Source organism: Schistocerca gregaria, chromosome 7 (genome assembly GCF_023897955.1).
Source record: "Schistocerca gregaria isolate iqSchGreg1 chromosome 7, iqSchGreg1.2, whole genome shotgun sequence".
Classification (NCBI taxonomy): domain Eukaryota; kingdom Metazoa; phylum Arthropoda; class Insecta; order Orthoptera; family Acrididae; genus Schistocerca; species Schistocerca gregaria.
The window spans coordinates 557,640,130-557,653,271 of NC_064926.1; the positions used below are offsets into that span (position 1 = coordinate 557,640,130).

The window sequence follows — 13,142 nt, forward strand, 5'->3', positions numbered from 1 at the left end:
ATGCTCGAGCTTTCGATGGCCATCTCCGCCATCGTCGTCAGGAGTTCACTGACTGCCGGGGCTGCTTTTTTTTTTCCTTTACTAATTTTCAATTCCCCCCGTTGGGGGCGGACTGACAGCAGCTTAGTACGCTGCTCTACAGACTACAGACTTTTATTTTAAAAACGGAAGAAGAAAATAAACAAGAAAAATAGGCGATAAAACGGTGACATAAAGTGTAAAATGGCGGAAAAATGAGGAAAGTTAAAAGAGAAAGCAAAAGGGGATGGCAATGTTAATAAAAGACACAGGAAATCAGACAAGTAACATAGTACACACACAATTAAAAAACACTGCGACAGTCTGGTTTCTGTTCGCAAGAGATAAAAAGCACACCCAGGTACAGTATGATAACCGTTCGCAACACTTCCTTAAAAACACAACACGGAACGTTCACTGTAAAACACTCACTGTAAAACACTGCACGAAAAGGGCGGCACAAAGATGACATTCCTGAGCCAAAGGCAGATGGGGGGAGGGGGGGACCTGGAGGAGGGGGAAGAACAAGGAGGGAGGGAGGAACGAAAAAAACGAAAAGGAGGGGGGACAAGGAGGGAGAGCCCTAATAAAGGGGTATAGGTATGATGACATCATCAGCAGCCAATCACATCGATCCAATGTGGCGCGCGCGCGTAAGTCGACCCGGGCAGCTCGTGGCAGCGCCGGTGACGTCAGGAGGCGCCAGGGGGAGGCAGGGGGAGGCAGGGGGAGGCAGGGGGAGGCGCCACGTTGGAAACTGCCGCTGCCGCGCCGCGCATCTGTCTCTGCTTTCCTTCGATGTCCAACGCCCGTCCCCGTGTCCTGCTGAGTGTGTACCCCTGGACTCTGTTGAAATTGTTGTTGTTTAGGCGAATCTCGGCCGCTTCCTTTATAACGGAGTCCCAATATGTTGACGCATGAGCCAGCACTTTTGTTTTTTCGAATTGTATCTTATGTCCGCTTTCTAGGCAATGCTCCGCTATGCCCGACTTGTCCAGCTCCCTTTGTTTTATATGGCGCTTGTGCTCAGTACAACGCTCCCAACCTAACCTCAAGTGGGCTACGCTACAGATCAATTGGTCTTGTAGATCAATTTATTTATGAAAATACAAAGTACAGTCACCAACAAACTTAACATATTCACATACACCTTTACCCTTAATCCAAATAAATACAGATTCATTTACAGACACTTTCCTCTTATTACGAGTATACAACACAAGTGCAGAGGGCGACATATATGCGGATTTACCAAAGTCTTTATTCGCAAGTTCCGCCATATGATAAGTACGATAGGCAATTATGTCTCTGTCCACAAAACTTTCTAGTCCTGGTACAGATGGAGTACCAGACCCACCTCGTACAATAGCTACTGTAAGCCAACCATTACCATGACAGAAAGTATCGTTAATATCAACGCTAAAATTAACTCTACATCCAACAAATACACAAGGTCCATCCACAAGATGCCACATTCACAGTGTACACCATACACACCGGACACTCGAAGAGCAATGTCGTCCTTAACAGGGCGCAACGTATCTCGTATTTTGGGGTCGGACCGGAACACTGGTCTTAGCCCATGTTTCTGCAGCGGACGTCCTAACTTACTGCTAGTTGCTCCACAGTATGGCAGGAATACAGTCCGTTTGGCCTCTATTTCTGATTGACCAGCTGTCTTTCGTCGGCGGCCCTTGAAAGCGTTTCCTATTCTGCAGGTGGAACCAGCGACGACATTTTTTGCTCACTAATAAGTGTACCTGTCAGTCAGGGTACCTTTTCTAGAGGCGGAACTAACAGCTACATTTTTAGTCCACTAGTAAGTGTAGCCATCAGACACAGTGATGGGTTTGTGACTAATTTCTCGTCTGGTGTGGTTACGTAAGATACCTGCGATCAGATGACAACTTCTTTCCGTTTTCTTTGTAAAATATAACAACGAGTCGCTGCTCCAACATCTCGTACTCCGGGCATAGGAAATTACCCTCGTTCTATATATATAGTTAAGGCTCACCGGCCACTTGACCATCTTCTTCTTCTGTGCGAATGCACAAACAGTGCCCGAACTCTTACGGGAATCGGCAACGCGCCGCGAGTAATGAGTATAGTGGGCGGGGGCACTAGGAATGTAGTGCGGGACGATACGTTGAGAATGTGGATCTCGCGGGAGGCGTGCCAGAGGTAAATCCCTGCAGTCGCGCTATCCTCTGTGTCCTCGGTGGCTCAGATCGATAGAGCATCTGCCATGTAAGCAGGAGATCCCGGGTTCGAGTCCCAGTCGGGGCACACATTTTCATCTGTCCCCGTTGACGTATGTCAACGCCTGTAAGCAGCTAAGGGTGTTCATTTCATTGTAATTTCACTCTATTCTGTCTCCAGTATGTCGACATGTCTGTTGCCGTGACGTCACTGTGCTTTTCCTCGGTCTGCTGAGCTTTTCCTCCTAGCTGGCAGTGTGCCAGTCATTCACTCAGGCGGCTCGGCGTCTGGTGTCGCCAGTGGAGAACTTTAAGAAATTGTTTGTGTTAGCCTGCAATAGTATTCCGGGATGCAACATCCCAGTGACGCTGGCGAAAGAAAGGGCAGACCACGGCAACGTGTGCATCCGACCAGTGTCGAACATTGAGACTCGGTAATCAGGCAGCGTCATCACCTTTGGGTGAGCCTTATGGGTTCAGAATCTGTCTTCAAAAATTTCTCTTAGGTCTATGAGGAGAGAGTGCGAATGCACACAGGTTGCCCGAACTCTTACGGGAACCATCACCTTAGTGGGCTCGAGTAGTGATTGGATGGGCAAAGTATCTATTAGGAACATTACGTATGTAGATTGTGAACAGCTGGGAATGTGGGCCTGACGGGAAGAGTGTAAGGGAAGAGTCCCTGCAGTCGCGCTCTTCATCTGTGTCCCGGGTGGTCTAGTGGTCAGGGGTCTGGAACGTTCCAGCCGGGCCGGGGTTCTATCCCCGGCAGGCGCTGGAATTTTCAGACTTTCGAACACTAGCCTCCACCTCTGCCCTGCATGTGGCGTATGCCGGGCACCCCGTGGGGTCCGTGCTTCGGATCCCACGTGAAGCTCACTCCCGCACTACAAACTAAACCTGATTAGCCGGCACGGTAGCTCAGCGTGTTCGGTCAGAGGGTTAGCAGCCCTCTGTAATTAAAAAACTGAGATAATCGATCAACAACGAACTTAAATGGATGTCTTACGACGTCCGCCCCAAGAAGATGCAACGAACAATAGCGAACAAAATGAGATTGAAAAAAAAAGAAAAAAAAGATGGATAGAGCGTCTGCTATGCACGCAGGAGCTCCCGAGTTCGAGTCCCGGTCAGGTCACACATTTTCACCTCTCCCGTTAACGTATGTCAACAACACCTGTCGGCAGCTCAGGGTTTCAATAAATTATTATTTATCTGTGAAGAGAGTTTGTGTGCTTACATTTGGCCAGTGGCCTCCAGTGGCAATTCGTCTTTTGAATGATACCACAACACCACTCGACAAGGTTGACATTGACTAACCCACTTACACTTGCATGTATGTCGTGACGAGCTTAGATGACAGTTCAGTAGTTTTACTTCTGGAAGGATGGAGGGGGCGCTACAACATACACAAAGACTATTAGTTCACTTTTTCAAAACTCTTTAGTATCGAATACTGCATGCAATCAATGTCTGTATGAATCATGATATACAGGGTGTATCAAAAAGGATGGCGCAAACTTACGCGGCTGAAAGTACACGATAATAAAAGTACAAATGTCAAGTAAACATGAGCTCTAAAACGCATACCTTAAAGAGCTATGGGATATTATTGATTTTCAATATTGAGAAACAAATCTCTTCAACTGCAAGTTCTTTCCTTTCCATATTTTCGGAAGTGGTAATATGGACCAAAACAAGAAGAAAATGTCCAATAGACATATGCTCTAAAATGCATACATTAAGAGCTATGAGCTCCTCTTCATCTTCGGTACTTTGAAACACAACTCTTCTAATGCTTGTGGTTCCGTTGCGATGTGTTAACCTTAACCTGGTACCTGACACTCCGGGCGACACCACACATCTATCGTTACTTTTACGGCACCAGCTGTGGTCCCACGTTCGATCATCTGTTATTGCTGCCTACCTTAGACGGTGTAGTTTTGTCCAGAACTAGTGTGGTAAGAAAATACCCCACTTTATGAACATGTCGCTTCATTTATTACACATCTTACTGTTATTTTTGACATTTATCGCTCACTGCAAAGCTGATTGGAAAGCAGAATATGAAGTATGGAACACATACATCAGGCAGGGGAAATATTCTCGCGCTTCAAGAACAATGTTATAATTCCAGAATGAGATTTTCACTCTGCAGCGGAGTCTGCGCTGATATGAAACTTCCTGGCAGATTAAAACTGTGTGCCAGACCGAGACTCGAACTCGGGACCTTTGCCTTTCGCGGGCAACTGCTCTACCATCTGAGGCAAAGGCAAAGGTCCCGAGTTCGAGTCTCGGTCGGGCACACAGTTTTAATCTGCCAGGAAGTTTCATATCAGCGCACAATCCGCTGCACAGTGAAAATCTCATTCTGGAAACATCCCCCAGGCTGTAGCTAAGCCGTGTCTCCGCTATATCCTTTCTTTCAGGAGTGCTAGTTCTGCAAGGTTCGCAGAAGAGCTTCTGTAAAGTTTGGAAGGTAGGAGACGAGATACTGGCAGAAGTAAAGCTGTGAGTACCGGGCGTGAGTCGTGCTTCGGTAGCTCAGATGGTAGAGAACTTGCCCGCGAAAGGCAAAGGTCCCGAGTTCGAGTCTCGGTCGGGCACACAGTTTTAATCTGCCAGGAAGTTTCAATGTTATAATTCTAATTACAAAGACGACAGGTGCTGACCTGTTTGGGTATTACCGATCCATCACTTTGACAAAATTATGGTTGCAATATTGACACGAATTATTTAGATAAGAATGGAAAAACTGATAGAAACCGACCTTAGAGAATATCAGTTTGGGTTCCGGGGAAGTGTAAGAACATGCAAGGCAATGCTGATTCTGTCTTATTTCAGAAGATAAATTTAATGAAGACAAATTTGTATTATAACACTTGCAGATTTATAAACAGCTTTTGACAATGTTGACTGGTACACACTCTTTGAAATTTTGAGGATGCAGAGATAAAAAAAAACGGGTAGCGAAGTATCATTTACAGCTTGCTGAGAAACCAGATGGCAGTTATAAGAGTCGATGGACTTCAAAGGGAAGTAGTGGTTGAGAAGGGCGTGAGACAGGGTTGTAGCACATGGCCAGTTTTATTCAGTCTGTACCCTGAGAAAGCATTATAGGAAACCAAGGAGGAATCTGGAAAGCTAATTATAGTTCGGAGAGAGGAAATAAAAACTTTGAGGTTTGCCGATGACGTTGTATAATGCTGTCATACAGAGCAAAGGACTTGGAAGAGCAGTTGAACTGGACGCACAGTGTCTTGAAAGGAGGATGTAAGATATATATCAATAAAAGTAGAACAAGGGTTGTGGAATGTAGTAGCACTTAATGAGACGTTTCTGAAGGAATTAAATTAGGTGATGATACACTAGAAGCAGTGGATACACTAGAAGTTGCTAATGATGGCTGAGGTAGAGAAGATACAAAATGCCGACACGCAATAGCAAGAAGGGAAAATGGGCTGAAGGTTTGAGCTGAGATTTGTGTGTTTGGGAGGGCATTTGACTTAGGCAGTACAGGTCACAACGCTACTGTGGTGTATGGTTAGCACATCCACCTGCACAGGTATTTCCAATCCCTAAACTAGTAGCGAAAGGGATCATGTCCACTGTTACCAATTATTTACGGCGAGGAGACATATTCAGTGCTGGTGTGACTACCGTTATACTGGATGTCAGAAACGGAGGCCACGGTTTGGTGGATATTCGCAATAAAGCGTCTGCTCTGTTCCTCAGACGGACTTTCCATATACTCAGAGAACTTCCACAATGTATAATCGCAAAGCTCTTTGAGGCTGTAACACCCCATAGCCTTCAAGCACCGATTGATGTGCGATGGATTAAAGCCCGTCTGCGGTATATGAGGAACTTTTTCCTCGAAGCAATTTATCTTAGTGACGAAATCAGCACCAACACACGTATCACAGCGCGCGACATCATATTTGAAAGGAAGTTAAATGAGGTCAGTGACAAAATTGAAACGAAATTCCCAAATTTTGACTGGAAAGCTGTATGGCGGAAAATCATCTATGCCGGGCTATCTATAGACGCAATTTCCTCACGGTACAAACCAGTTAACAATGTCATCAGCACCAACGAGAGACTATATGGGATCGGTTTAAATCAGACACACCTTTGTGGAAAATGCAATCTGGTGGATACACTCATCCACAGATTCACCTGTGGTGGCAATGTGCATAACTGGAATTGGATGAGGCAGCTAATCGCCTTTCTCACCAGATCCTCGACGGAATATATAACGCCATTGCTCCTCCTGAGACCAGACATGACATACTTTCCGAAATTAAAAACCAACGCCATTAGCTGGTTACTGGGTAATTATGTTAGTTATGTCATCCACAAACTTGGGTCGGACAACGAGATAGAACTCCGCGTTTACATGAAGTGTGCATATGCAAAAATCAGCCCGTATCCCAACCACAAGAAACACTACGACAACATGCTGAAGATCATTTTTGAAAGAATGGGTGTTGGTTAAATATGTGGAACCACTACAACACCTTGAACGAGAACGAACAGAAGAAAATTAAAAGTCACTTGGTTTCTTATTATTATTTACTATTACCGTGCTTCCGGAACTTCTATGTTACACGAAAAGGCTTTTTTTTCCTTCAAAACATTTTGTTCAGAATTACTCGTGTTCGACTTCCAAAGTATTTGTGTGATTCAAAAAGAATTGTTAAGTTTTTATCAGTGTTCCGTTTCTACTCAGAGAAGAGGTTTCTTTTTCTTTCTTACATCGGAGAATGGGAATTTTGTGTTAAGATTTCTGCACACTTAAAATTAAAAAAAAACCAAGTAAGCTAGAGTTTTGGGTTCAAGTCCTGGCTACAATATAAATTTTATTTCATTGATTTAGCTTCCAGTCGAAAAAAGTATTTATGAAAAAGAGGAATTTGTTAACATCTTATATGAATTTAAGTATCAGGAATTCGTTTCTAAAGATATTTGATTTGTACCCTTGTACGGAAGTGAAACATGAACGATAAGCAGTTCACACAAGAAAAGAATAAGAGAATAGAAGACTTGAAATGTGATGCTACAGAAGAATGCTGAAGATTGATAGAGACGCGGGAGGGGGGAGGGGGCGAGTTGTAGGAGGAGACCTATAGTTGAGTCGGCAGAAGTTGATCAGTGACAGTTGCAGTGGGCTAGGAGCAACTGTTTCGAGGGCCGACCTCAGTCAATAACAACGAGCTTTTGTAAACGTCTCTATGGCAACGCCTCAGTGTTGTCACAGCTCTGTAGACGGCTACTGATTTCGCCTGCAGACGTTAGCGCTTCGCAGTTGAAACAACAGTGCTGCCATCTGTCAGGGATCTTCTTAAGCCGTCTCGACAATAGGCATGAATGCAGCAAGGAGACTCAAATGGATTAGGTCGCAGAAGTTACACGACTGGCCATTAAAATTGCTACACCACGAATATGACGTGCCACAGACGCGAAATTTAACCGACAGGCAGAAAATGCTGTGATATGCAAATGATTAGCTTTTCAGAGCATTCACATAAGATTGGCGCCGGTGGCGACACCTACAACGTGCTGACATGAGGAAAGTTTAGAACCGATTTCTCATACACAAACAGCAGTTGACCGGCGTTGCCTGGTGAAACGTTGTTGTGATGGCGCGTGTAAGGAGGAGAAATGCGTACTTTGATAAAGGTCGGATTGTAGCCTATCGCGATTGCGGTTTATCGTATGGCGACATTGCTTCTCGCGTTGGTCGAGATCTAATGACTGTTAGCAGAATATGGAATCGGTGGGTTCAGGAGGGTAATACGGAACGCCGTGCTGGATCCCAACGGCCTCGTATCACTAGCAATCGAGACGACAGGCATCTTATCGGCATGGCTGTAAAGAATCATGCAGCCACGTCTCGATCCCTGAGTCAACAGGTGGGGACGTTTCAAGACAACAACCATATGCACGAACAGTTCGACGACGTTTGCAGCAGCATGGACTATCAGCTCGGAGACCATGGCTGCGGTTACCCTTGACGCTGCATCACACACAGGAGCGCCTCTCGGATGAATGCAGGTTCTTTTTACAGCGTCGTGGTGGTCGCATCCGTGTTTGGCGACATCGCGGTGAATGCACATTGGAAGCGTGAATAAACTTAATTTCACTACTAATTATTGGACAAATACTTCTATTAATTCTAGAATCAGCAGTAGCAATAATTCAAGCTTATGTTTTTTCAATTTTAAGAACTTTATATTCTAGAGAATACTGGCTGATAATCTGGCGTGATGGTATGGGGTGCCATCGGTTACACGTCTCGGTCACGTCTTGTTCGCATTGACGGCACTTTGAACAGTGGACGTTACATTTCAGACCCGTGGCTCTACCTTTCATTCAATCTCTGCGAAACCCCATATTTCAGCATGATAATGCACGACCGCATGTTGCAGGTCCTGTACTGGCCTTTCTGGATACATAACATGTTCGACTGCTGCCCTGGCCAGCATATTCTCTAGATCTTTCACCAGTTGAAAATGTCTGGTCAATGATGGCCGAGCAACTGGCTCGTCACAATACGCCAGTCACTACTCTTGATGAACTGTGGCATCGTGTTGAAGCTGCATGAGCAGCTGTACCTGTAGACGCCATCCAAGCTCTGTCCGACTCAATGCCCAGGCGTATCAAGGCCGCTATTACCGCCAGAGGTGGTTGTTCTGGGTATTGATTTTCTCAGGATCTATGTACCCAAACTGCTTGAAAATGTATTCACATGAAACTTCCTGGCAGATTAAAACTGTGTGCCCGACCTAGACTCGAACTCGGGACCTTTGCCTTTCGCGGGCAAGTGCTCTACCAACTGAGCTACCGAAGCACGACTCACGTCCGGTACTCACAGCTTTACTTCTGCCAGTATCCGTCTCCTACCATCCAAACTTTACAGAAGCTCTTCTGCGAAACTTGCAGAACTAGCACTCCCGAAAGAAAGGATATTGCGGAGACATGGCTTAGCCACAGCCTGGGGGATGTTTCCAGAATGAGATTTTCACTCTGCAGCGGAGTGTGCGCTGATATGAAACTTCCTGGCAGATTAAAACTGTGAGCCCGACCGAGACTCGAACTCGGGACCTTTGCCTTTCGCGGGCAAGTGCTCTACCAACTGAGCTACCGAAGCACGACTCACGTCCGGTACTCACAGCTTTACTTCTGCCAGTATCCGTCTCCTACCTTCCAAACTTTACAGAAGCTCTTCTGCGAAACTTGCAGAACTAGCACTCCCGAAAGAAAGGATATTGCGGAGACATGGCTTAGCCACAGCCTGGGGGATGTTTCCAGAATGAGATTTTCACTCTGCAGCGGAGTGTGCGCTGATATGAAACTTCCTGGCAGATTAAAACTGTGAGCCCGACCGAAACTCAAACTCGGGACCTTTGCCTTTCGCGGGCAAGTGCTCTACCAACTTTTTTTTTCTTTTTCTTTGTTTTTTTTTTTTTTACTTTGTTTTTTTTAGGGCCTCCTTCCTCCCCTTCAGCCCCGCCTTGCGCTCGCCATAAATCGCCTTCGGCGGCGTCGGCTTCATCTGCCATGATTTCTGAATTACTTATTCTTCTGAACTATTCCAATTTCCAAACCAAAGATACTTCTAAACCTAATGCATAGTCCCGCAATGGTGACAAAGTAGAATAATTTTTTTTTTTTTTTTTGTGCGTGTGTTGTATTCCATTTTCAGAGATTTGTCCTGGGCCTTCACGGCTACCGTAGCGGCGAGAGGGCCCACGAAGTCCCCACCGTACTTCACCCCAGGCAGCAATCCCCTACTTCTGGTCTGCAACACTCTTTCTGTTGTTTGTTGTTCTTTTTAGTGCTTTCGTTGTGTTGTTGGTTTTTTTATCAACTTTTATAATTGTTTATTTTTTTATTATAATTTAGTTATTTTTTTTGTTTTTTTTTTTTAATAGAAAGTGAAACAAGGAACTCTGGTCCTCTAGAAAAACAGAAGAAAATAAAATAGTCCTTGTCGTAACACTGTTCAGTATACGTCACTGTGACATTTGAAGAAGAAAGGAAAAAAAACAAAGCAATGTAGAATGAAGGAAAGAAAAAAAATACTTCTTTCATCGAAGAACGACTTCTAAAAAATTCGCATATCGTTTCCTGTAATGTCTCGTCTGTGAAAGTATGTGAAACTGTAATGCCAGGTAAAGACAGAACTCCGCCTCACTCTTGGGTTCTTGCGTCTGTAAATAATGAGCATAATGACCCTTCAACCAATTGACAGAGTTCCGTTTGGTGTTCGGGTACGGCACTGAATCCGGATACAGGAAATCTTCAGGTTTAATACAAAGCTGGGAAGTCCTCATAATCGTAGCCAGTTTTCGGCGAATGCATGGCCGAGTTCGAGTCTCCGTCGGGCACACAGTTTTAATCTGCCAGGAAGTTTCATATCAGCGCACACTCCGCTGCAGAGTGAAAATCTCATTCTGGATGTATTCACATGTCAGTTCTCGTATGATACGTTAGTCCAATGAATACCTGTTTATCATCTGCATTTCTTCTTGGTGAAGCAATTTTAATGGCCAGTAGCGTATTTAGAAATGCTGAGGCTTACACAGGGTACACTATCACGGAGAATTGTATCAATCCATTATTCTTACTGAAGACCGCAATGACAACAGCATAATTTTCAAGTTTTTTGATGTCCATTCTTTTGACTGGGGGTGTTGGGGACCGCGGCCGTTCACTATTGTAAGAAAATGGTACACCTACAGCCGTCCTTACGATCTTATTTATTATCTGCCAGTTTCGGCTCCTCCGCCTTCAAGCCTTAGTTGATGCTGAAAGTGTTATCACTATCCACATATACGCTGCGTCAGTGGCCAAAGTAAATGGTTTATGCAGACTGTCTGTAACTGTCACGTCAGCACTCCAGCCATCAACTGTCAATTGACTCAGTTGAAATGAAGCGCCGAAACTGGTAGCTACACAATAAATAAGACCATAAGGACGGCTGTAGGGGTTTCATTTTCTTACATAATATTCAGTTGTCTCACAACTCTCACTTCAACATGTTCCTTCGTCAACTACGAATTGTTTCTTACTGTTTCGGAAAATATATAAGAACATGTTTCTTTTTGTGGTGTTTTTTTATTGTGATTTTTCCCACCTACCTGCTTCGTTTGACATTCATCTTCAAGGCCTTTACCTTCGATTCTGCAGCCAGCTTTGCGTGGCGCATGTGTTGAGTGTAGTTCAATGAGCTTAGCTGGGACACCAGTTGACGCAGAGGTGCGTTCTGCCCGCACAGGCCAACTGCTACCGTTTCTCCCTGAGCTGGCCTCGCATTCTCCCCACCGGGGACACGGACAACATCAACCAGGCCGGCGTCGACTACTACAACCACCTCATCGACGAGCTGCTGGCCAACGGCATCGAGCCCTTGGTAAGTGCAGCCGACGGCACCAAGCAGGCCGCGGAGACCAGTCACAGCGGCAGCTCTGCAGTAGGGTGAAACACTGTACTGGGTCCTGCATCGAACAAGGAAGCTTCTCTTCTGTGGGAACGTCTTTCACTAACTGGGCTGTCCAAACATGACACCTGCGACATACAGGGTTGAATTGAAATATGATGAAAATAGATGATGTTCTTCTTACTTACTTTTCCTAGCCTCAAATGGATAAATAATTGACGAATGGTGAAGCTAAACACTGTTGCTTCCACTGACTCGTGGGCCCCCGTGTGCATCAGCACGAATTTTAAAAAAAAAACTGAAAACCATGAAAAACCACAATCTATTGCCCTCCTTAATGCGTGGTTGGACTTCTAAAATGTTGGCCACATTTCTGTCCAGGAGTAAAGCAACGCATCTGTCACATCAACTCTAAATACATTCAGTCAGATTCAATATATGAGGGCAGGAAATTTGTGGTTCACTTCTCACAGCGTTTTAGTTTTTTAACAGACTGATTTTATTGCAGAAAATCGAAGTATCACTTCGCGCGCTTCACAACCGTTTGTTACTGAAAGAATAACTGCTGCGCGAGGGTTGAAATAAACTGACCAACATCACGCGTACGCACACACTTCCGAAAAACTATGAAAATTAGGTGAAGGTGCTCTACCACAAGTCTAAAAAAGAATGGTTCAAATCTCTCTGAGCACTATGGGACTTAACATCTGAGGTCATCAGTCCCCTAGAACTTAGAACTAATTAAACCTAACTAACCTAAGGACAGCACACAACACCCAGCCATCACGAGGCAGAGAAAACCCCTGACCCCGCCGGGAATAGAACCCGAGAACCCGGGCGTAGGAAGCGAGAACGCCACCGCACGACCACGAGACGCGGGCCCACAAGTCTAAAGTGAAAGTTCCGTAATCGCGAGCTAATGAAATTCTGAGTACTTACCACTCTTGAAATTGGCTACAGAAAAGTTTTTAATGTTTAGCCTAAGTCGCCTAATCAGAAATATTCAGAAACGAGACGTTCATAATGTTTCAAAACATTCGCGATCGACACGCGCGAAATATTACAAGTCTCCATCACAACCAGCTTGCCTGACGCGACATCATCTAAGTCAGAGGAGTTAAAAATGTTTCAATGTGTTTGCAATCGGCACACGGGAAATATTAAATGTGAACAGCAAGATACTTAGTAATGTTTCCCATAGACACAAACGAGGCGAATAACTGCCGCGCACACGTCATCTCCAGATGTTAACTCCGAATACCAGACGAGTGCTAAACGTCAGTCGCGCGAAAATTGCCGCTGTTGCTTATACGCTCGCATTGACGTTAGTCAAACTTGCGCACTTCCGTCTTCCGAAACCGTACTTAAAACTATTTTAGTGTTGTGTATACTATTATACATGAATTTGAACTCTAATTTCATCATCTTTAATGGTTTGATCACGAATAGGGTGTTTGACCATGTGGACGCTATTTTGCGTT

At 44.9% G+C, this 13,142-nt stretch overlaps 1 protein-coding gene across 2 annotated transcripts in view; it reads left to right on the forward strand.

Annotated features, from left to right (window-relative positions):
* The window catches only part of LOC126281734 (myrosinase 1-like), a 144,729-nt gene that overhangs the window by 17,757 nt on the left and 113,830 nt on the right, over positions 1-13,142 (forward strand). For both annotated transcript variants that reach the window (XM_049980915.1, XM_049980917.1), the window contains exon 3: positions 11,500-11,634. In XM_049980915.1, coding sequence (XP_049836872.1) covers positions 11,500-11,634 — 135 coding nt within the window. The remainder of the gene's footprint in view (positions 1-11,499; positions 11,635-13,142) is intronic.